At 34.5% G+C, this 24031-nt stretch overlaps 1 protein-coding gene across 2 annotated transcripts in view; it reads left to right on the top strand.

Moving 5' to 3' along the window:
- The window catches only part of AP3S1 (adaptor related protein complex 3 subunit sigma 1), a 33842-nt gene that overhangs the window by 8155 nt on the left and 1656 nt on the right, over positions 1–24031 (top strand). Inside the window, exons 4-6 of one of the 2 annotated variants that reach the window (XM_080574932.1) lie at positions 4626–4697; positions 14866–14973; positions 18099–18140. In XM_080574932.1, the coding sequence (XP_080431058.1) occupies positions 4626–4697; positions 14866–14973; positions 18099–18134 (216 nt within the window). In that variant the 3' untranslated portion in view covers positions 18135–18140. The remainder of the gene's footprint in view (positions 1–4625; positions 4698–14865; positions 14974–18098; positions 18141–24031) is intronic. The other variant, XM_080574931.1, reaches the window with a different exon arrangement.

Raw genomic sequence — 24031 nt, 5'->3', positions numbered from 1 at the left:
TATGAATTGTACAGGTATTGAATTGTTTAAATAAGTAGTTATGTAGAAGGCCAGTTTATTATTTCATGAATATAAAGTGGTGAAATGAACCTAAACCTTTGTGTAGCACTTAAGACTTACTCTGTTTTGTAAACTGAAAACGCCATAGTAGATTAGATTGCACATAGTGGTCATCAGTTCTTTTCAGCACAACATTTTTGCTGTATCTAGTAATAGTTGAGATACTTCTGTGAAGGCCACTTAGGTCACCGTTAGGTCTGAGCTGTTCCATGGGTAAGTCTTCCTGGCTCTGGTTTAGTGGATGCACTGTATGTGTTAAAAGCCACAAGCTCTACCCCAGTATTTATACCGAGTACAAACTAGAGACGTTTGAACATAACAGTAGGAATTTGCTTGAGGTATTAATTTTGGTCTTGTTTAACATGGACACTAGCAAGATTTTTTTTTTTTTTTGATTATTGGATAGTAGGTCAGCATTTGTACCATGTTTTGCAGTCTCTTGGATTCAGTGTAAATTAGATGGTGAGTTATACTCTGATAGACTGTGATAGACTCTTCTTGTTGGTCTTTAAATGTAATGTTATAGCCCATTGAAATAAAGTACATAAAAATATAACAAGCTGTGGAGTGGCATGAGAGTACAATTAGTGACATTTGTAATGCAGCCTAACTATCCTAAGGACCTAAGTGTCTGTCAGCTGTAAGCATTTTTGAGGGTTGTAGCCCACTGCTACATTCCCAAAGCATGTTGTCTCAGTAAGTAGCTAAATCTGTGAGATTGTAATCTTGCATGAAAAGTCTTATATAACCTTGCATGATACAGTTGTTCAGTAAGATGTATATGGGAGATGTAGTGCAGTTCCTTTTGAGACACAGTTTTCTCAGTTCTTAAGGATAGATAGATCATCCAGACCAGAGATTCTTTTATGGTAATTAAATAAGAAAGGGAGAGACACATGACTGAGAAACGTGTTTTGGAAAAAAAAAAAAGACCGACTAGTTCTCAGTTAGCACTATTAGTTTACTTTAGAGTTAGGTGGAAAATTGAGAGCAGGAACTAAGACCAAAAAGAACATTTTGTTTGACATTTCTACCTAAAACCCCTTATTGGTAATGCATTACGTTTATTGGCAGGTCTGCTTGAAAGCTAACGCACTTCTGTTTTGACTAATAGCAAGACTTCAACAGTCTTTCCCTTAGCTGTAATCTTGGTGTTCTCTGTAGACGCTGTGAGTAACTGTTACTTAATTTATTGAAAGAAGGATGGGATGTCAGTGCCAGTGTGGGTAGTGTAGTGGCTTCAGATGCTTGCAGTAGTATATGAATGATGACTTACTACAGGCCACCCTCAAAGCTAATAAGGTTTTCTTGGTAAAGGTGGTGTTCTATGTTTTGACATACTAATGATTATGGGGGGCTCCTGGATTCTGTTCTGTAAATATAAGCAGCAAATTGATACTATGATTCATATGTTTTACTCTTGAATTATGTACCTGGCTTTATTAAAGTGTACTTACTACAAAAGCGTTTTTTTTCCTATTTACCTTCATGGAGGTATGCATGCTTTTTTTTTTTCTTTGAATTGTAAAAGGCTATAATTTCAAAATTGAAGCACAAGGGGGAGCTAGACAGTCATTGTGAATTCATTCTTAAATCCTTAATTTCCTGCTCTGTAGTTGACTCATTCATTTGTTTCTTTTCCCTTTTCTTTTCCAATAATATCACAAGGTAAATTTAAATTGGTGGATTTTGTTGTTTTGTTTTTTTTTGCTTCGCTTTTTTTTTTTCCCCATGAAACAATTGGTGTGTATTCTCTTCTGTTAATTTTGATCTGCAAGTCTGCAGTATCTGAGATATTTACTGAACATAAATTCTGGCACTGCTTGTTATTATGTGCAGTTCATTCAACTCTCAATTAAAATTGCAATGAAAGCAAAGTGGCTCTAATTTTATCTGCAACATCAATTATTTGAAGATGTCTTAGATCAAGAAATGTTAATGTAAAAAAAATATCTAGTTTGCCATGTAGATCAGTGCTTTGATAGACCAGTAGTTTGTCATGGTTCTGTACCTTGTCAGTGCTGGCATTACTCTGAATGAACGTTTCATCATGAATGGAAAATTGAAGAAATTTCCAGGGCTTTCATCAGAAGTCATTAGTTGGTGAAAATACTCTCTGAAGAATACTCAGTTTCAGCTGATTTCTTCATAGAAAAAAAGATGTTTAGTATATCCCTGTGTTGTGGGCAGAGATTTATGAGTTCCTGCACAGCGTACTGTTGTCACTGTGCAATGGGTAGAGGTGTGAAAGCAACTACTGTAGATATGAATCAAGAGGGTACTTTTATGGGAGAAGCCCCAGTTACTGGAAGAAAAATAAAACTTCTATGTTTCTGATGTGTGGGCATACATACTGCTATTAAATAAACATCTTTGGGGTCTTCCGAGTTTTTTTTTTTTATGTGGAACATTGTTTCTCAAGTTACTAGATGGATGTCAAAGTCAGGATATATAAATTTATGTGTAAACTTGATGATGTATATGAGGAATATTTTCTTTCAAAAATGGTCTCAAACTGTGAACTCTTATAACTAAAACCTTTAGGTAAGGGTTACATTTACACTCTATTTTCAATCTTCTTCCTGCAGCTGATCTCAAACAGCACTGTCCTTGTATTCACATTCTCCTAAGGTACAAGGAAAGTAAGAGAACATCTGTGGTTATTTGTTTTGCTGCACATAGTTATGAGCTCTGTAGTTTGTTCTGCTTAATATATAATTTTATATTTGCTTGCCTCCCTTGTTTATAGAAGACTTTTATTATCACAACAAATTAACACCTACTTGAAGAAAAATTCTGCTTTGCTTAGTTTCAATAAAATTTAACATAAACTTGTTCATTTAGGTAGTTAACTTGTTAATGATCCTCATTGTCTTGAGTCTGCCTGTGAAAATGCTCTGCACTCCTTGTTTAAATTATTCACTGGTATTTTAGTATTTAAGAGTAATCCTTGTTTTAAATGCATGGTACATCAGTTAGATGTAGTTGGACTTGAAAATGGGAATTAAAAATATGTTACTGCAACAGTGGTATGCAGTACTCTTCTATAGTATAAACAGGTTCTGAAACTGAGGGATTGGAAATAGTAGTAACCTGAGTTGTTATGCAGGGTAGGCAACAGGAAATGACTGACATCAAACGGACATAAATATGTATATGTAAAGGCAGGCCTTTTGTCCACTTTCTTTTTTTGTCGTTAGAAGGTGTCAGCAGAAATTTCAATTTCTGTGGGCCTAGGCATTTTGAAATCTGGTTTCTCTTGAAGACTAAGGTGGAATTAATAAACCACATTGAAAAGACAGAGAATCAAAAACAGGTGTTTCACTTCTTCCATATTCCTGCTTTTGGGTGTGAGTTTAGAGTTGGAAAAAATAATTTACATGCAGTGACAACTTAAGAAATAGTATTAAATGCATATTGTGACAAAATAGCCCTGAAATGTAGAAAAACAAATTTAAAATTTTCACTGGTTGCAGTTTATTTACTAGTAATTAACGGATGATCTGTAAATTCTCACAGAAGTTCTTTCTAATTTTGAAAACCCTAAGCTCTCAAACCCAAGCATATGTTTCACTTTGAGGTCTTGCCACATTTCATGTAAGTCAAACAGGAGTTATCCCTTGCATAAAGGAAATTCTGCTTATATTTCTGTAAGACCGGAGTCTTTGTCAGCACACACCACAAACAGATGGTGATTGACACTCAGGAGTACAAATGTAGTCATTTTTTCATTATGTGGCCTAAATGGGATCTTAGAGGCCTGGAACTGGCTAGTGTGCCTGCCAAGGGTTTTGTTTGGAAGTACCAGAGCAGGGTAACCTACAGCCCATAGCTGGCAGAGATCACCTGTGGTTGGAGTTGAATTGGATTTTTCTGCCCTGCGCCCTTATGTTCTAGATTCAAGGAGGGGTTTTCTGCCTGGGTAGAAGCTGCTGGACCTTTCTGAGTTTATGTGGTGGTATGCCTGAAAGGATTGACAGGTGCAACATTAAGGCAGATACCTTTTACCTTGGTCCTTTCTGAATTCAGCGGGTTTGAACCATGTGATAGTTGCTATGTTGTTCCCTGAACTGTTCCCAGAAGCCGTAACGCAGACATCTTGCTTTGGACGTGTGTCTCTGTGTAGGAGAGTTGATTGTAGACTGGTAACTGGGAGAGGCCTGCAGTGTAGTAATTGGTAAACATAACAATAATGGAAAAAAACAGCAGATTTTTGCTTAATAATTGCATTCAAAGGAAATGGGAAGGAAAGCTTGGAATGAAAGCTGAGAAAATTGTAGTGTAGATGGTGTTACTGTTTTTTCAAGATTCAACTATTTTCACAACTGTTTGTGATTTTTAGCAGTTACGACATAAAATGACTTCTGCATACAGTGTTTCCTCTACAAATAACATTCTATTAACATAATAATGATAACCACCTGATTTTTTGTGGATGCTTTTAATGTCTTAAAGTCTGCCCATTGTTTATTTTCTGTATTTGCTTTTGTTGAACCTCAGATATAATGGGTCTATTGAGTTTATGTTAAAGCTTGACCTTTGGTTTTTTTTTTTCCTCTCTGCAGGTATTTGTGGAAACATTAGACAAATGTTTCGAAAATGTCTGTGAACTGGATTTAATTTTCCATGTGGACAAGGTACTGTGAGGAGCTCCTGTACTATTTCTTGCCAATTGAAATGTTTGGTTCAGCTGATACTTGGTATTAAAATCTGCAGTGATTCTACTTCTATTGTCAGTGAAATCTAGACATATTCTATCAAGGTGTTATTTTTAAAACTTGAAACTACAGGGGAACCCACTTTTCTAAGAAAAAAAATGTATTTGGGAGAAATTTTCAAGAAATAATTTGTTCTATTTTGTTTATGTTTAGGTGTTACATTACTGACAATTGGCAGACAATTGGCAATTTGGCAGTTTTCCTGTTAAGTCTGGCAGTTGCCTTTCAAATAAGATGTTTACGTAACTTAAATGCTGTGTGGATCTTTCCTAAATCTCAGACGTTATGTCTTTCTTCAAGAATTTAAAAACAATCTTCTTGAATATTCACAGCTATCAAGTATTTCATTTACTAATTTAGTTTTGGGAAAACCTACTGTTATAGTAATTTTTATTTAAGAAGACATTGCCACTTCTTGGTCTAAGTAATACCTAAATTGCTGAGAAATGAATATATAGAGATCATATTTATTCCTTCAGTTGCCGTTTCTGCCTGTGATTACTTTCTGTGCAACTGCCTTCCCCATCTGTGAACATCTTTTTGCATCAGCAGGAAAACACATGAAAATAAGATGAATATTACTAGAAGTCATTTCCAAATAGTTACAAATATCTGAAATAACCCTTTCAACTGACTAAATTTATTTCAAAATTAGGAAATTATTTGTGGAAGAAACAATTGTACCTTGACCAGACACTGAAATGCAAATGACCTTGAGTAAGTGTTTGAACTGATAACATATTCGTGACAAGTCATTAGGATTTCCAGCCTGCCTGGAACACCTTGGCTGTTTCCAAAATGACAGGCTAAAGTTCAAAAACACTTATAAAATGAGTGGCTTATATATTAGCCTCTGAGCTTAAGGACCCCAAATCTTGCAATACTTTTGTGGCAAGGAGTTTGATCTTTAGCTCTGTAGCATGTTCCGTTCAGCGACATTCCTGAAACTATATTTTACTTTGTGTTGTGTAAGTTACTAGCTGCAGAAGTTACTAATGATGAGATTATATTTTCTTGGTGAAAAATAATTGTCAAAGGGAAGCTAAAAGTGAAGTATTTTAATTTGATTTAGTAAAAATAAAAGAAAATGCAGGAGAATCCTATTAAATGTTAAGGCTAGAATTTTAAATTGTGAGGAAAATGTGAACCCTCTATACCTAAGTAGATAATTTAGTAAGAGTAATCCATTTCAAAAATAAAAGATCAGTGGAACCTTGAGTTCAAAAGTTTTTGAAAATGGCATTTACCAGCACAGTGATTTTTAACCAGAGCACAAGTGTGTAAGAGAATACAATACAGAAAGTTGAACTGCAGGTAATGCAAGGCTATCACCAACAATACAGTAACATTAGTTGTACAGTTCTGTTTAATCTGATGTCATTTCCATTCTTTTTTTTTCAGTGTTACTGGTTTGTAAGATTTACTGAATACCATTATGTAGGATCAAAAAAAAATGTTTCTGATACAGTTTAAGTTCATTAGTATTCTTGTAAATCTATATTAAAAAACAAAGGGGTAGATGAATCAGCAAGAGAATAACATTACAGATGAAATTTTTCTTTAGACTGCTGGTAAAGCCAGCTTGTCAAGAGACAAAATGCATTGAATCTTCTGAGTTATAACATGTTAACTTTTCTCTTGTCAGATATTTGCTCATAAGTTATATATAGCTTGCTCATAAATTTCAAGGGTGCAATGGGAAAAAAACAGCAACTGTTGGTGGATGTTGGTTATAAATGGAGTCTTAATTATTGTATGTATTTGTTATGCGTGGGAGCTGTTTGGGGTGAAACGTCAAATACTTGTTTTACATGGTCTGGTGTTAAGAACAGTGAGGGTTAACTAATTAGTTTGGGTAAAAGTCGATCTGTGTCTTCTGTGCTTGAGTTGTGGAAGGTGACTTCTTCCAATCTCTTTGCTAGAACTGCGTAAAAATACAAGATACAATACAAAATACTGCATAAAAATACAAAAACTACTTTTTATTGTAAGAAATGATGTAGCAAGTGAAAGACTTAAACCATGTAAACTCAGCAGCTTGACTGTTGCTTCTTTAGCAGCTGAACTTTTTAGGTGGCCTTTTTATAAAGATATCCGTTTTCAGTTTTCTTAAATACATATATATACATATATCCGTTTTCTAGAGCCAAGAGAAATGCTTATTCATGACAAGTATTGGTATAGTGCTAGAAATTCAGTCGGAGAATGGAATATAAGAGGGAATGAGTTTCCTTATGTAACATAGATGACTTGAAGGGACTGGGGCAAATTAATTTCTGTAGGAGACAATTAGGCTTCTCTTTTTCATGTCAGCTGTATTAAAAAAAAAAAAAAGCTTGCTATAACTGCAGTGAAACTTAATACAGCAGTGGCAGTTTGTTTCAGTCCTGTACATACTGAGTCCAGGCGTGTAGCACTTTCTGATGGAAAAGACATCACAGAACACGGTCTTAAGCATTTTTTACAACTGAAATACTAGAATACATTCAGTTAGGGAAGTAAGGAAACACTTATATTTTTCCAGAAGTTTTCTAGCACCTCTTGAAAAGTCCTTGAGAATATCATGATCTCGTTTGAGAGTATAGTATCTAGCCAGAACAGTGAAACCTCCAGAATCTGATTGCAATTTGAAGGCAAGAAAATATGTGCCTGGGAGTACTGTTCTTTCTTGATGTTTTGCTTTTCCACACTTGTTAATGCACAAATTCATGATTTTAGACTGAGCCTGGAACAAAAGTGGGAAGTGCTCTTGATTTTTTTTGTAAAAACACCTGAAAATTTTTATTACAAAATAGCAATTTCAGATTTTGAAAAGTTGATGTTCTTAACAGTCTAACCTCTTTCAGAAATGTAAGATATGTATTCCATGTACCTTCAGTCTTTCATTTGAACAGGCAGTATTTTACACTTCATTGCCACTTAATGCTTTTTTAACTCAGAGCTTTTATATTTCTGTAGAAAAAAATAATTAAATTTGTAAGTAGAGTTGAGAAAAAAATTGTATTTGCTAACGTAAAGTGTATTTGTACGTTTGTACAAAAAAAGTAGTTAATACTAAAAATGTTAGTCTTGCTACTGCTTGAATCTGGACAAATTTTTGCTAGTATTCTTTTATTTGTGCAATGTATTTAAGAGAAGGGAAGTAAGTGGATTACAATATTTGCATAGTATTACTTGTTATCACCATATTTTACTTCCATTTCAGATCAACAACTAAAAACATCTGTATTCTGTTATTTAGAAAAGCATCCCTTTAAAATGGGGCAAGGAAAAAAAAGTCATTAATCACTGTGTCAATCCATGGTTTCTAAATGTTTTTAAATACTGCATGTTAGAACTGCATATTGCATACTAAAAGTGGGAATAAAATTAGAGAGAAACATAGGAAGCATAATTAAAACTATGGAACTTTTTGTGAGAACTTCTTGAAGGAAGAGGTTAAATATTCAAGATACTGGAAGTAGAGAAGGAAAAACCATTAACAATAATAAAGTGTTGAAAGGTCTGAAGAAGATGAAAAACTGTCATTGGCAAAAAACAAAACAAAACAAAAAAACCAGAACAATGGCATATCAGTTAAAAATTTGCAGGAAATAAGTTTGAAACAAAATAATGTATTTTTTATTATTTATAATTAAATTACGGAACTCCCATAAAATTGTCCCATTTTATCGGATTTACCAATAATACTATAAATAGGTTCAAAAATGATAAGACATACTAACAAGAGAAAAATCTGACAAGGGCTGTAAAATACAATAATTCAGCAACAAACAACAAATAATCTGTGTTTCAGGAATCCTTACATAGGAGATATTTCGAAGGAGAGAGAATATATCAGGATAAAGAGTACTTTTAAGATTTCTTGCCTAATTTTCTTTAAGTGTCAATTGATGAATTTTTAGATCTAGATAAAGTGCTGGATGGATTTTGCATCTGATTAATGTATTTAAAGCATCCATGAGCATAAGTAGTAATTTTTGCTTTCCAATATGCAAATTGTTTTGAAAAATACGAAAGTTAAATGTTATGATATCGTATTCTGTAATGTGAAACGCCAAATGTGAAATACTGAATCATCTGTTCAGCAGTACTTCATGGTGCTTTAATCTGAACTGCGTATTCAATACTTTTTGAGATCATAATGATAATAGAGCAATCCTGTAAAGCACCAAAAGCTAGAATAAAGAAATAGTTTCTTTATGACTGTAAAGATTGAGGAGGGTATTTTCTTAATGTTTTGATGCATTGTAGAATACTGAGGTTTCATCTGTATATTAGTCTGTTTTAGAAAAGAAATGATATGCCTGTTTTTCTGCCTGTCTTTAATGCTAATTGTATATTCAGATTTACAAACATTACAGTTTCAATTATGAGCTTCTGTGTGTGTGAAGATGTTGTATTCATTCTTTTTCGCTGCATCCATCATAAGAAGGATAAGGGCAGTATCCACCAAAGGCTGGGTATTAACAACTGTCATACAAGTACATTGCTGTCCCTGCCCTATGCAGCCATACTGGTGTCCCACACAGTTATAGCATCAGTGCCATAACTGGTTAGATTCCTGAAGTTTGCCTTCTCTACCCTTTTCCATCTGCATGTAGTGCTACCTTTTCAATTATATCTTTATCTGTACCTTGCTTCCATGTTGTGGACTTCTTTCAAAACTTATATAAAGGGCAATTGCACAGGGAATGCTTTGATGAGAGGCATTCGCCTAACCTTTTAAGTGAAATTCTTTCTCTGTGTCGTGCAGCAGTTGCCGTGGTTTGTTGTTGCAATTGGGCTGCATCTTTTTGTAAGTGGACTATGTGTTCAGGAAGTATTTTTTTTTTTCTTTACAAGTTATAAAGTAGAAAAATGGCTCAGCTTCTTCATTCTTAGAATTACATAATAATAATAATAATAATTTGCTGAATTGACTCCAACTTAACTATGTCTTTCTTGCACTGGCTATTCCCTGAACTGGACACAGTATTCTAAATGTAGCCTAATGCATTGCTTATTTACCATGTCAGTGCTCTAGAAGAAAAAAATGATTTTATTATTACTGACAGGACTACAATTGCTTACCTTTGTATTTTAGGAGGCAAAAATAGTCACCAAAACTGGCATGATTGAATTAGACTTTTTTTTTTTTTAAATATACTTTGTAATCTACTGCAGAGAAACCAGACCATTTGTGAAAGCAAGATCAGATACTCGCTGTCTTTGGTCATTTTGGAGATTTGATATGAAATTCAATCTGTTATCTCAGAGTTTGGCATCTCAGTATGTCATATCAGTAAGCTGTTTGAAACAAATTGTCTGAGAAAAGATATTTTTGTAGTAATATCATGACTCACTTTTATTTTTTTTAAAAAACAGCAATGAAAAATCTGAAAAGACCAAAACCTGCTCGTTTGTGTTCTTGTTCTTTTCTGCTAGACTTCCATTGCTTGTTCTGTGAAGTTCTCTGCTGACTAGCAAAATAAGAGGTGTCATTTCTTCCCTTTTCTGTCAGAAATACATATAAGTTTTTCCCATGCTTTAGAAGAAAGGCCAAGTTCTAGAACTTACCAAAGATTTCAGGAATATTAAGAGGAAATTAAATTTCATTTCCTCACCAGGATGTAGGCTGGAATTTAATCTCTCATGTACTTACCAATGCAGTTTCAGGTGTCCACTACATTAAAATGTATTCTTCAATGATGAAAATATTGTTTTGCTTCCACCCTCCTTGGCTTTAAAGTGAATAGTGTCTGAATATTAGGGATATTAGTTTGGGCTAAAGTTACAGTGGAATTTCTTTCTTGACATCACCAGCTCTGCCGAAGAGAGCAAAATGTATGGTACTCCTCTAAAGTCTAAAGGTAGGGACTGTATTTGCTGTTTTAGAGCCAAGTACATTTTAAAAAAGAAAATACAATTCAGGTCTATAATATGCAATAGTAAGTGATGGTATTTACACTGTTATGCTGTATTTCTATTGAGAGAAGGAAAAGAACAATTTAATATATGGTTAATGGTTAAATGGTTAATGTTGGGCTTAGGTAAGACTAACCTGAAAATTTTTCCCTGACTTGTGTAGGGAGACATGAATTGTGTATTAGTCCTACGTAAGTCTGTACAATGCACATTCAGAAACTAGGAAAAAACCAACAACGTTATTTACATAACGTGAAAAATACTTGCTTAGTAAATGGTTGATGAAATGAAATATAACTAAATACATAGAATCATAGAATGGTTTGGGTTGGAAGGGACATTAAAGATCATCTAACTCCAACCCCCAGGCCTTCTCTTGGTCTCATTGGCAAACTTGCTGAGGGTGCACTAGATCCCACTGTCCCTGTCACCAACAAAGATGTTAAACAGTACCAGTCCCGAGACCAACCCCAGAGGAACAGCACTTTTTACTGACTCCACTTGGACGTTGAGCCATTGACTGCAACTCTTTGGGTGCAACTATCCAGCCAACTCCTTACCCATTCCGTGGTCCATGTCCATGTCTTTCCAATTTCGAGATAAGGATGTCTTGGGGGATGTTGTGGGGGACAGTGCCAAACTGATTGACTTGATTTGTTGGTTGACTTAGAACTCTGATTCTGTATCATCTTTTGCTAGACCACTTTCAAGTGGGCAGGCTTTATGACCACCACCAGCGGCACAGATGGTTTTCTAAATGTGGTCTGTTACTTGTTGTTGTTAACTTGTTAAGAAAAAAAAAAAGCTCTATCTGTATCAATTTTAACATTATGTGTTTATAATGGTTTCCAAATTAATATCTTTGATATTTTGTTTTTCGTACCAATATCTTAAGTCAGTATTTTGCATCATCAACTTGTATTATCAAGCTTATTATCAATCCTTCTGTATGAGTAAAATTGAGAATTGACTGAAAGAGCAGTTTCCTTTTCAGTTGATTCTGTTGAATGCACTGTATCTTCCATCAGTTGTCTATGAAATCATTCTTTGCAAATTTGTAGCCAAATGCAACTTCACATAAGTGTTTAGTATTGCAGGTAGCCCATGCAATGTGCATGCTAACTCCTGTTTGTTTAGGGCTGTAAACTCTTTTTATACAATAAGTAAAAATGAGTCTTCAATAAAAGGAAGTAAATATTGATGGCATTTTTCAATGCATTTGGATTGTCAATGCAGAATATATTAATGCTAGATTACCATGTTTGTATCTTTTCTGATTGTGATGCTAGAAAACCTTTAAATTCACCTCATTGCAAACCAGAAGAATGGATTATTTAGCATCACTTTTGTATTATACTTACCATTTTGGTATTTTGGGAGGAATATATACATACTAGGAGTGAAGCTAGTGCTTTATTAAGGATTTTTAATCTTTCTAATAAATATTTGATTCTTAAAGCTTTACTCAGCAGCAATAGAAAGAAGAGTGCTGCTTCCTTCTGAAATATATTGATGATTTGTTTTTGAGGTATGGCACAAAAGCAGGAAGTGTGGTAGTTTTTAATATATTACCCTCAACTCACCTTTACATCTTTGATTTAGAGATTTACCTCTAATTCACAGGGAAACTTCATGCATATCCAAAATAATAGCACAGTTACGCTTTGGAGTATCAGGTACAATGTGTTTATCTCAGAAAAGTGATCATATGTTCCAGGTCTTCAGAAACACAGAATTATAGAATCATAGAATATCCTGAGCTGGAAGGGAGCCACAAGGATCATTGAGTCCAACTCCTGGCTCTGCAGAGCCCCACGCAAAAATCAGATGCTGCGTCTGAGAGTGTTGTCCGAACGCTTCTTGAACTCTGGCAGGCTTACTCAAAACACGTTCTAGTCCTACATTTGAGTCATTTGTGAAAACATTAAAGAGAACTGTCCCTAAAATGGAGCCCTAAGGAGCCACACTAGTGACTGGCTGCCAGCCTCATGTAACCCCATTTACCATAACCCTTTGAGCCAAACCTGTCAGCTAATTGATCATCCATCATATATTATGTTTTTATCTAAATGTATGCTGGACGTTTTGTGCTGAAGGATACTGTGAGAAACAGTATCTAAAGTTTTGCTGAAATCCAAAAAGGTGACATCTGCTGGCTTCTCTTGATCAACTAGATGGTGACCTTTTCATAAAGGAAGTTAAGGCTGTTAAGCAGAAACTTCTCCTCATGAACCCATGTTGGCTGTGGACAATGACCACATTGTCTTTCAGGTGTTTTTCAATAAGTCCCAAAATAATTTTCCCCATAATTTTACCAAGCACTGAAGTGAGACTTACAGGCCTGTAATTACCAGGATCTTTCTTGCCCTTCTTGAAAATTGGAAGAGTATTTGCCAGCCTCCAGTTGACCAGGACCTTTCCAGATTCCCAAGATCATTGAAAAATAGTGGAGAGAGGTGTTGCAATATCATCAGCTAGTTCTCTGAGTACCCTGGGAGGAATCCCATCAGTCCCCATAGACTTACATGCATCCAGCAGGAGCAGCAAGTCCCACGCAAGTTTGGGCTTGGCTGTGAGTTTGTTGTTGCTGCAGTCATGGTCCTCCAGCTCAGGGCACTTGGGATCCCAGAGCCCATCACACTGGTGTTGAAGACAGAGGTGAAGAAAGCGTTAAATGTTTGAGCTTTGTCTACATCTCTATTTGTGAGGTGACAGTCCTCGTCAAGTAATGGAGCAATGTTTTCTCTGGTTCTCCTTTTGCCGTTAACATATTAAAAAAAAAAAAAAAAAGCAAAAAGCTTTTTATTGTTTCCCACAGTACTGGCCAGTTTCAACTCTAGTTGAGCCTTGGCCACATAAATTTTCTTCATTCAAAGGCAACAGCATCTTACTAGTCCTCCCATGTCGCCTGACCTCGCTTCCAGTGGCTGTACACTTCCTTCTTCTACCTAAGCTCTAGAAGATTCTTGCTCAGCCTGGCCAACTGTGCCTGCTTGATATCTGACAATTTGAAATTGCCTGTTCCTATGCACTTACTTAAAAATTGACCAGTATTAATGGACCCCAGTGCCTTCAAAAGCAGTTTCCAAAGGGACCTTATTAACTAGTTCTCTGAGCAGCCTGAAGTCTGCTCTCCCTATATCCAAGGTTGAAGTTTTGGTGACAATTTAGGTGAAGTTTTTGGGATTGCAATATTTTACATTATATATTCGCTCTCTGTAGGTACCTTAAAGGAGGCTGTAGCGAGGTGGGGATTGGTCTATTCTCCCACATGCCTGGTGACAGGACGAGGGGGAATGGGCTAAAGTTGCACCAGGGGAGGTTTAGGTTGGATATTAGGAAGAACTTCTTTACCAAAAGGGTTGTTAGGCATTGGAATTGGCTGCCCAGGGAAGTGCTTGAGTCACCATCCCTGGAGGTCTTTAAAAGATGTTTAGATGTAGCCCTTAGTGATATGGTGTAGTGGAGGACTTGTTAGTGTTAGGTCAGAGGTTGGACTAGGTGATCTTGGAGGTCTCTTCCAACCTAGATGATACTGTGATTCTGTGATATGAACTTGAGTTTCAGTAGAAAGTATGCAAAAGCAAAGAAATTCAGAAATCAGGATTACAGGGAAGAGGAATTTTAGACATACCAATTTCATTAATGTCACCGATTGGCTTATTCAGTCTTTCAGTTTGAGTCCATGCTGTCAATCCCCATCCTAGATGCCGACATCTCCATGTTTGTGGTGTTCAGTTGTGTTACAGCCATACCTGAACCTAGTCTTGGTAGCCATGGGTGAACATCACTCAGTCTCTTGTCCTTCATACGTGTAGCCCAAAGTAGTTTTTACACAACTGTGAACAATTTGTTAATATTGTAGAACTTATGCTGCTAATTAGAACTCTTGTTCGTAGTCCTTGGACAGAAGACACATACTGAAAGAAAGATGAATGACAGTTTCTTCTCCTAGCATTGATAAGCAAAGTGGCGTAGATGATGAGATTGTAGAAGAACTACGAGCAAAGAGGATGTTGCAGAAACAAACAGCAGGTTATGAGGTTTTTATCCCAAATTGTTTTAAAGAAATTATGTTAATTTACTTACAGAATATATGTGTTCCTGGATTGATAAATTTAGGCATCATCTGTCCAGATATGTATTGGACATTTAAATTTTTTCTTATGTTCTTTTGTAGGTCCATAATATATTGGCTGAAATGGTCATGGGTGGAATGGTTCTGGAGACCAACATGAATGAAATTGTCACTCAGATTGATGCTCAAAATAAACTGGAGAAATCTGAGGTAAGAATCAAGCAGCACTGTGTAGTGTCTAAACTAAAAACGTGATTGCAGTGAATGCATGTTATATAATGCTGCTTATTCTTCAGTAGCAAACTATATACAGCTGCTTGCTTATAATGCTAAAAATTCGGTGTAGCACTAAGTATATTGTACCTTTCATTATAAGTAATAATTACTTAGAAGAGTAGCTGTTTAGTTTTTGCTATTTGTATCTAACAGCAGTGCCTGTCATTGCTATTGGGATACATCTGTAGTTCTATAAGTTTCTCCTGCAGAAAGCATTTTATTTCCAGTATATTTATTTTGTTGGAAACCACTAACGACTATAACAGCTGAAATTAGAAGAACCAAAGTATGTAGACAACATATTCCTGTCTGCTGGTATGCTTCTGGCAGCTGAAATAAATGGAAGTATACTTAGTGTCACAAAAACACTGTAACATGAAATAATAAATTGGAGTTAAATGGACTTGATAGAAGGTGAAGCCCAGTTTTAGGCCCTTTGAAGTTAATATGAATTCTGTTATATTGGTAATCTGAACATTTGGTCATTGGTTGAGTAGATTCCAGTGAGAAGATGGAATTCTCTGCATACCCATATTAGTCTGAGCAAGGGATACTTGCATAACTTGTGGAAATCTCTTTTCCACTTGTCAAGTGGAAAAGATATACACTTGTGGAAGAGTGACAAGACATACCTGTAATTCCACGTCCAGCTTTGGAGTGTGCAAATCTGGATATTAAAATGCTTGTCTTTAATACTGTTGAATGTTTAGGAGAGAAGTTTAGAAAGAGAAGGGAATTTAGAATTATTTTAGCCATGAGACAGAATTCTACTTTTTTAAACATCACCAGACTTGTCATGTAAGCTAAAATGCTAGTAGTAAGTCTATAATTCTTACTGATAAGAGAGAGGACATATCAGAAGAGCATATAATCTGATTTTCAAAGCTTTTTCAAATTTGTAAACAAACTTCTGCTTGAATTGGAGACTCTTTCTAAAGCTGAGGTCAGCTGAGTGGATTGAAATGTTACAGGTGGCATAAATATGAACTAAATGACATTTGTGGGGAAGACACAGAGAACTTCCTAGTTTTAAATCGAGTACATCTTGCAAACCAGAGAGAAATTAATTATTCAGCTTTTTTGTGGTAAATGTATACTGTTCTCCTAATTCTGCAATCTCACACTGCATCATCTTGAGTGTTGTGATACATTTAATTGTCTGTTTTACACAACTTGCAAACTGTTCTCAAGAACAGGACAACACTATGTGAAAAGCAGGAAAAAGCAGTTTGATAGGATATTGTGCATGGCAATACACGTCCAGAAAGATTGTATTACAGATTATGAAGATGTTCAGTACATTCATTTTAACACTTTTTCAAACACTGAATGAGTTGTTGTTCATAGAGATGAATACTTGGATTTATTCTCATGAATTACTGCTATATTTGAATAATTTCTGTATACATATATTTTTCATATATTGATGGAAGAGTAGTGTAGTGTCCCAAAAGCTGAATTTACTAAGCAAGCGTGTTCTACTGTGTGTTATGCACAAAATCAGTTTCACCTAAAAGCATTTATTGAAGGAGTTTTTTCTTAATTATATTTGTTCTGTTACCAAATCCACTATAAACCAGTCTTTCACTAGGCATCCAAAACACATAAATTCAGTGCAGCCAGCTGCAATTTTTGCTGTTTTCCATTATCCATCAGTAAGTCATTCTTTCTGTTAAGGTACTTTTAGAAGAAAATCAGATGGTAGAAGATAAAAAAAACAAAACAAAACAAAACACATGGAGAACTCAGAGCATAAGCAGGGAAAAAGCAGATAGCAATTTATTCTTTTACATTCGGCAATGAATTATGGAAGGTAAAGAAGTAGCAGTAATAAATTGAAACGCTTGGTGACTGGGATGGAGTAAAACATTTCACAGTCTGCTCACCACAAATTAATTTTTTTTTTTAGTTCAGTGACTGTCTCTTCTCAAATATAACAATTACTGAGATAGTTCACAATACCTGATAAATATTTCTGTAGATCATTAATTGGTTGTTTCATGTATATCCTCAGAAGATTCCTGATTGCTATTTCTTTTCCTTTTGTCTTTTTGATCAGGATTGTAAATCTTTCAATATGTCTTTCCTAAACATGTATTTAGATAGAAGATAGAAGAAAATCCAGTTTGTGTAAATCAAAAATAGTAATACAATAATATTTTTATTGCTGGTCACTAAGAAATCAAAACTAGTGGATCCTCTTAGTTTTGTTTCATCAGAAAGAAAATTTATTTTAAAAACAAATTATTATTATATCAGCTGTAGTTCATAGGACTGCCACCTATGTCACAGCACTCAAGCTTTAGTCTGTTCCACTTCTTCAGCCTCAGTCATGGTTGTGGCATCTATAGCTTAGCTGTGTTGAGGTTGAATTGCCTTTTGAATTTTGAATTGCCTTTTTGAATTGCCTGCTGAAATGATGAATCTAATGAAATTGTAACTGAGCTCCATTTACAGAAGCATTCTAAATTCTGCAGTGTGCCACCCAACTTTCCCTTACTACACAAAATCCAGCCATTTGATGTTGAGCATTTGATTAGTTTTATATTAGGTTTCTAAACAGGCTTTCAGTTGGAATTTAGCAAATGAGAAAAAAATGTGTTTAATTCACAAATATTATAACAATGTTATCAGTTCAAAGCATTAATTAATCCTTTCAACAGAAGTTACTTATTTATATCACCGTGATTGAGTCCCTAGCTTTGATTTCTGATTCAGCTCTTAAGTTGCGTGGATGAGCTAAGAAGGAAATTGTATTTGTACCCTGCAAAATGTTGTCTATACTGTATCTCCCGACCTTAAAATTTAGTGTTTATCTGTGAATGGATTTCTGGTCAACCTTTCTAAAGCCAAAGAATCATTGTGATTAAGGGAGGGAATTTATGGGAGAGGGGTCACTGGGATTTTATCCAGAGCTTCTGGAAGTATTGTAGGTAAACCTGGGCTACCTTTTCTCTATTTGGAGTGTTCAGCTGCCTGTGATTTAGACTTTTAAGTTGGACCTCATTTTTTCCGAACCTCCTGATCTTTTCTAGCTCTTTCATTCTTCTCTCTTACAGACCTTTATCTTTCAGTCTCCCAGACAGGACAGGTAGACAAAGGTATTGCTGACTTTGAGAAAAAAATGTACTTTTAACAACAAGGGAAAGCAAAATGATGTCAAAGGCAATAAATTATGTAGGCCAGACTCAAAAATTATGTGTAAAAATACCCATACTAGTCCTTGTAGCCTACTTTTTGTGCTAGTTTCTTCTTGTAGCTCCCTCATCTTTTTATTGGCTATAGTGTATTTTACTAGCTTTCCATTGACATCATATTTTTTATTTTATTTCTCTTCCTGCATTTTAGAATTTAACTTTTCTTTGTATCATTGTTTAAGAAACAAAGAAATATGAACTTGTATGATTTTTTTTTTAAAGTTGCAAAACTAATCTGAATAGAAATTGAACACACAGCTAACAAAATAGAATGTGATGATATAGTCAATATAGCTTCCTGATTGGAAAAATCTAAAATAGGTAAGAAATGTCTTGCTTAGTACCACTTAGTGCTTCCAGATGAAAACAAACAATTTACCTGCTTGCAAAGAGAAGTGAAGTTTCAGAGTAAGTTTCAGGTAAACAGAACTTAAAAAAGAAAACAAACAAATCCAAACAGTTTTATACATGTGAAATAAAATTTTCTGTATAGTTTATAAAGGTGATGTAGAAATACCAAAATTGTTCTTTCAATTACTAAGTGTATCAAACATAAAATGAAAAGGGCAGTAAGCTTGTACTAAACTTTAGCTGTACGTTTGCTGCCCTTGCCATGAATCACTGGATTTTGCTTTAAGATACCTTGGTAACCCCAGTCACTGAATATGAATATTAACGAGAGTTGAAAAAGGAGGAGGAAAATATATGTTTGAAGTTCAGTTTATGGTAATTGTCCCCCTGTCATTTGCTATTTGAAACACTTAGTTGAATTCAGCCGTTTGAATGTCAGGCAATGTTAATTACACTATTTCAAAATTCATTTCCATTCATTTTAAGTATCTGTGTGTTTGAACTGTAGGTAGTTTAAATAGCTAGACTCTTAAGGAGATGAAGTTTATTTAATTTATAAATAGCTTTGCTCTTGGCTTTTTACATGATTTTTCCAGGAAAAAATAATATAATATCTTACTTTAAAACTTAGAAAATACAGTTCTGTAGTTGGTTTTACTAGCAGTAAGTTTTAAAGCATTAGCTGAAAATATTTTTGGGTAGTATGAAATATTTTACCTAAATTTGGAGTTGTTATGGCACATGAAGAAAATCAAGGAAATGACCTTCCTCTGCCTAATATGTCAACACTTGTAACATATAATCCGTATTTCATTGTAACAGTAGGGAGCTTGATTTCAGTTTTTTTTTAATTTGTGCAAAGCTACTTTTTTTTTTTTTTCTCTGTTCTGCTCACCCATGTTCTGTTTTTATTTTTGGGTCTGGCAATGAAAAACAAACAAACAAATAATTAATCATTCCCATCCATTACTCTTTGTGATTCAAGTGCTTAAAATTTCTAAGAGTACGTCTTAAGTCTTCCTATCTGTTTGGCCTCATTTTGATATACTTGCAGACTTCATTTTGTTTTTTCTCTAATTATGTTCATTTATTTAACCTCATAAGCAGGGGACATGATCATTCCTTTATATTATGTATTGCATCTTTTCATTCTTTCATAACCCTGCTGCTTTGAAGTCATACTTGTTCTGGAAAGAAGCATTAGTATGAAACACCAGCAGCAGAGAGGTCCTTGTACCTCCAGTGTATCTGGAAAAGGGTGGCTTCTTTTGCAAAGCTTTAGCCTGAATTATTTTGTTTTCCAGTAGGCTGTATATTTTTACATGTTTGTTTTAGTGGTAGCTAGCTCTGTATAGAGTTGCTTGGGATGGCAGTTTGAATCATTTTTTTTTTCTTTTTGGTATATGCATATTAACTAAATTTGTGATATGTAATTTTCTAATCTTCTTTCCAAAGGATATGAATTTCTTTTTTTTTTTTTTTTTGAATAAAACAATGTTTTTGGGATTGCTTTCATGTAATGTTGCCACTGGGGTATTATAAGAAACGATGATGATAACAACGAAGGAAATTGATTCGTACAGTAATAAAAAATGACCTAAGTAAACTAACAACAGTTCATATTTCTCACTTGATAGACTAGGACCATTAGAATAAGTTTTGTTATTAAATGCATCTATTTCAATCTTTAATATAGCATCGTTGTTTTGCATTTATAGAATTGCTTTTTCACTCTAAAAGCGTATGAACATGTTTGCAATAATGTTTTGCAGTAACTGAACCTAAAATGATAATACAGAGTGTTTCAAGATTCAAGTACAACTTTGATAAGAAATGAAATTGAGCATACAAAGCAGCTGTGGCAAAAAATAATCTGGTGTATTGGCTCTTTGTAATACCAGCTGTATGCAATTCGTACTGTATTTCTGAAAATTCATTAATGTGTCTTAAGAAGTATCATTTTCACTTGCTTAAGTCATTTGCTGGCTGTGACAGACAATTCATCATTCACTGCATGTTTAAAGCTTGCGTGTTTTTATTTTTTTTCAACTGAAACAGTTTTTTCTTTGCACCTCACCAAGTTACTTGCTGAATTATTTTATAATAAAGGCAGTTGAAACATGTCCAATGCAGTGTTACAATGATGGCTCTTTTAATCAGGTACCTCTATAAAACTGCTTAAAGCACACTGGTCTGGAAGTATTTCATGTACAACTGTTGTTTGTAAATATAGTTCACTTTCTCTAAAAGATGATAAATGGCAGGCTACATACTAATTCACTGTTTGACATGCTAAAAAGGAATGCAATCACATTTGAAATAATTTATTAGCTCTCCAGTTTTGAAGTTTAAGTACTTTTCAGTCATTTTATTAGATATTTTTTACAAACTGTTTGCTCTGACTTCAAAATACAGTATGACTCTCATGCTTTATATGATCAACATTAGTTTTAATAAACAGCATTCTGCTGTGCATATATATATACATTGAATTACAAAACCACTTAATATAGAGAATCATGGGAGAAGAGATTGTAATAGTTTGAAATTCTCTGCTCCAGTATGTGGTAGTGAAAGACAATCTTGCTGGCAAAAAAAAAAAAAAGAGGTAAATTGAAATTCCTAGTACTTTTGTTAGGGATCTTTGTTGATCCTGATCCAAATGATCCTAATGAAATGTGACTGTTGGAAGTCGTGACTATATAGGGGGTGGAAGGGAAATGGTCATGTCAATTGTGGTATTTTGAATAATTCTCAATTGTGTCTCCATTGTGTCCTATGCCATTGGGGCGGGAGGCAGGGACTATAAGTCTGTGTAAAGAGGATAGCTGCAGGTAGGTAAAAATAATGACGAGTTATACTAAAACTTCTATTTGTCCATTAAGAATAATTAACTTTCATTAAAATAGGGTAAGGAATCTCCATCCTAGTCACCTAGAAGGCATCTCTCTTTTGAATTGCCAGCCATGCCTGTTTGTGTGGACCATGTCCATCATTTATGGTATTTTTCTGGTTTCCCATTTTTTCAGTTACAAATTGTATATAATTCATTGCTTTTGTTACTACTTTATTAGTATTTTCATCTTCTGTATGGAAAACAGTTTACATTGCCCCATTTTTGTTTTTTCTTCAAGATTTTTTCTTCGGTTACTGAATATAGAATTTAAAAGATAGAACCAAATAAAAAGGAAATGCATTTATTGGTTTATCTGGTAAAAATTCACTGGTACTTACTCTTCATTTAAAACGAATAACTCCAAGTTCTCAAACAGAAAAAAATAGTGACAAACATCAACATATCTTCTCCACCGTTTTTGAACATGTTAAATAACAAGAAATTGCAGTGTCTAATGCTGCATCTTTAAGATATTGCAGATTAAGGGTTGTGCATTATGGACACTTACTTTTCTTAATACTACTAGTATTAGGTCCATACATTCCCCTTCAAGAAGGGATTGGAATTGAAACGGCCTCCGAAGTGCACGACACTTGGTGACGTGAAGGGAAACCAAGGAAAAAGAGGCTTTAAAATGGCTTTTTTCCACCTTTTTAGTTGTAGTTAGCCATACAGCTGAGAAGTGATAATTTGGATTATATGAGGGGCGAAAGCGAGAGCAAATTACTTGGTTGCATTAAGAGACGGAAGATTTCTGGAGCTTTCTCCTCTACCCCCACCTGCCTTTCAAAACTTTGGCATGTATCACATTGGAGTCTTTGGCAGGGGAGATTTTGTAACAGATGACTCACAGCTTTCTGGTCTCTGTTCCTGGTACTGGGAATCCTCCTGTGGCTAACATCTAGGGATTTATGATGCTTAAGCCTTTCCACATAAGTGGGTTAGCTCAAAGTCAGAAACTTTAACAGGTTTTATTTTGACTATAAGTTATCTTTTTGGAGGGGAGAAAAGACTATATACATATCTACAGCAGAATTGTAGGTAGGATTTAAGGTGGAAACCTTATGTTAATTTGACCGTACATTTGTTTCTTTATTAAGAGAGCAGTAAAAGGGAAAAGTAGTTTTGCATAGCCTTCAAAAAGTAGAGTTGTTCTCTGAGGAGTGTATGAGGTGTCTACCTCCTTTTGTGCATTAGTGCAGGTGGACACGTCAGAATTAAAATATTCTCCTCTGTCTAAATGTACCCTGTAATTACAACGAATTTCAGCAAAAATTGAGAATATGAAAATGTTATACTAAAGTAGTAATCTAATTAACACTAATTAATAATCAGATATGATATAAACTTTTTCCAGAAGTTTTCTCCTTTTGAAATGCTGTATTTCTTGCTCAGAATTATCTTATGCACAAGTGCACTGATTTCTTCAGTCTTTGACTCCCTTAAGTAAAATCATTCTTAATGAAAGACCTTCAATTTCTGCAAGTTTAGTTTTTTTTTTTTTTTTAAAAAAAAAAAAAACAGTTCTTAGCATGTTGCTTTGTTTCTTATAGATCTCCTCTTTTTTACTGGGCCCGTAAGATGCCACAGTGTAAAACCATAGTAGTTTTGAAGATCACTTCATTGTGTTTTTTATCTTTTGCAAATATTTTTAAGCCTACTTTTAAAACAAAAGGTCCTTTTTTTCCCCTACCTATTCACAGAATTTCTTCAACTAATTGCTTTGTTTTAAAAATCTTACAGGCTTTAACATTTTATTTTATTTTATTTTATTTTATTTATCTAGCAAGAACAAAAAAGACTTTTGCACTTCAGTGGCAAGTCTGAAATAAAGCCACACAGCTAATTCTAAATATACTTAGTGAATTTGGATTTATAGGAGAAACAATTCCATATTTATAATGAGTGCTACCTTTTCTACACAGTATCAAATACAATAACAGTTATTGGTCTTTAACAGTCCTTAAACTAAGGACGTTTTGAAAGCTGTTCTTCAGAAGCAGTTGGGAATGATCATGTTCTGTATGTCTTCAGGCTTACAAGTTGCAAATCATCTTTCTTAGTACTTCAGTAATAAGCTCTAGTGTGTAAACTGCACAGTTATTTTATCTAAAAGGCAGAACTGAATGGAAGCCAGTAATAAACTTACTTCTATATTGCTAAATTTTTATATTTATACAGTAGAACTATTGCTTTAAATGGAGAAACTGCAGTAGAGGAATTTATTACAAAGTAGCTAGTACAGTATTTAATTTGGCATAATCAGATTATATAATGTTGCCATGTGCCTAAAGGCTGCAGATATGTTAGCAAATAATTAGATACTAGGGGTAACAAATTGAATCATTTGGTCTGTAGAAATAATCTTTCTACATGCTCTTTATCACTCACAAATGCAAGGTTTTCACCCTTTTCATTTCAGGCTAAGCCACCTTGAATTACCTCATATTTATTTGCATTTTGATATGTAATATGGTTCAACTGGCTTTCAGTAACTTGCTACTTTGAGGTTACATATTCTGAACCTGTAACCAACATTGGTCAACTC

The sequence above is a fragment of the Anser brachyrhynchus genome (genome assembly GCF_964034855.1).
Source record: "Anser brachyrhynchus genome assembly, chromosome: Z".
In the NCBI taxonomy this organism is placed as follows: domain Eukaryota; kingdom Metazoa; phylum Chordata; class Aves; order Anseriformes; family Anatidae; genus Anser; species Anser brachyrhynchus.
This window is presented reverse-complemented; position numbering and strand designations above follow the sequence as displayed.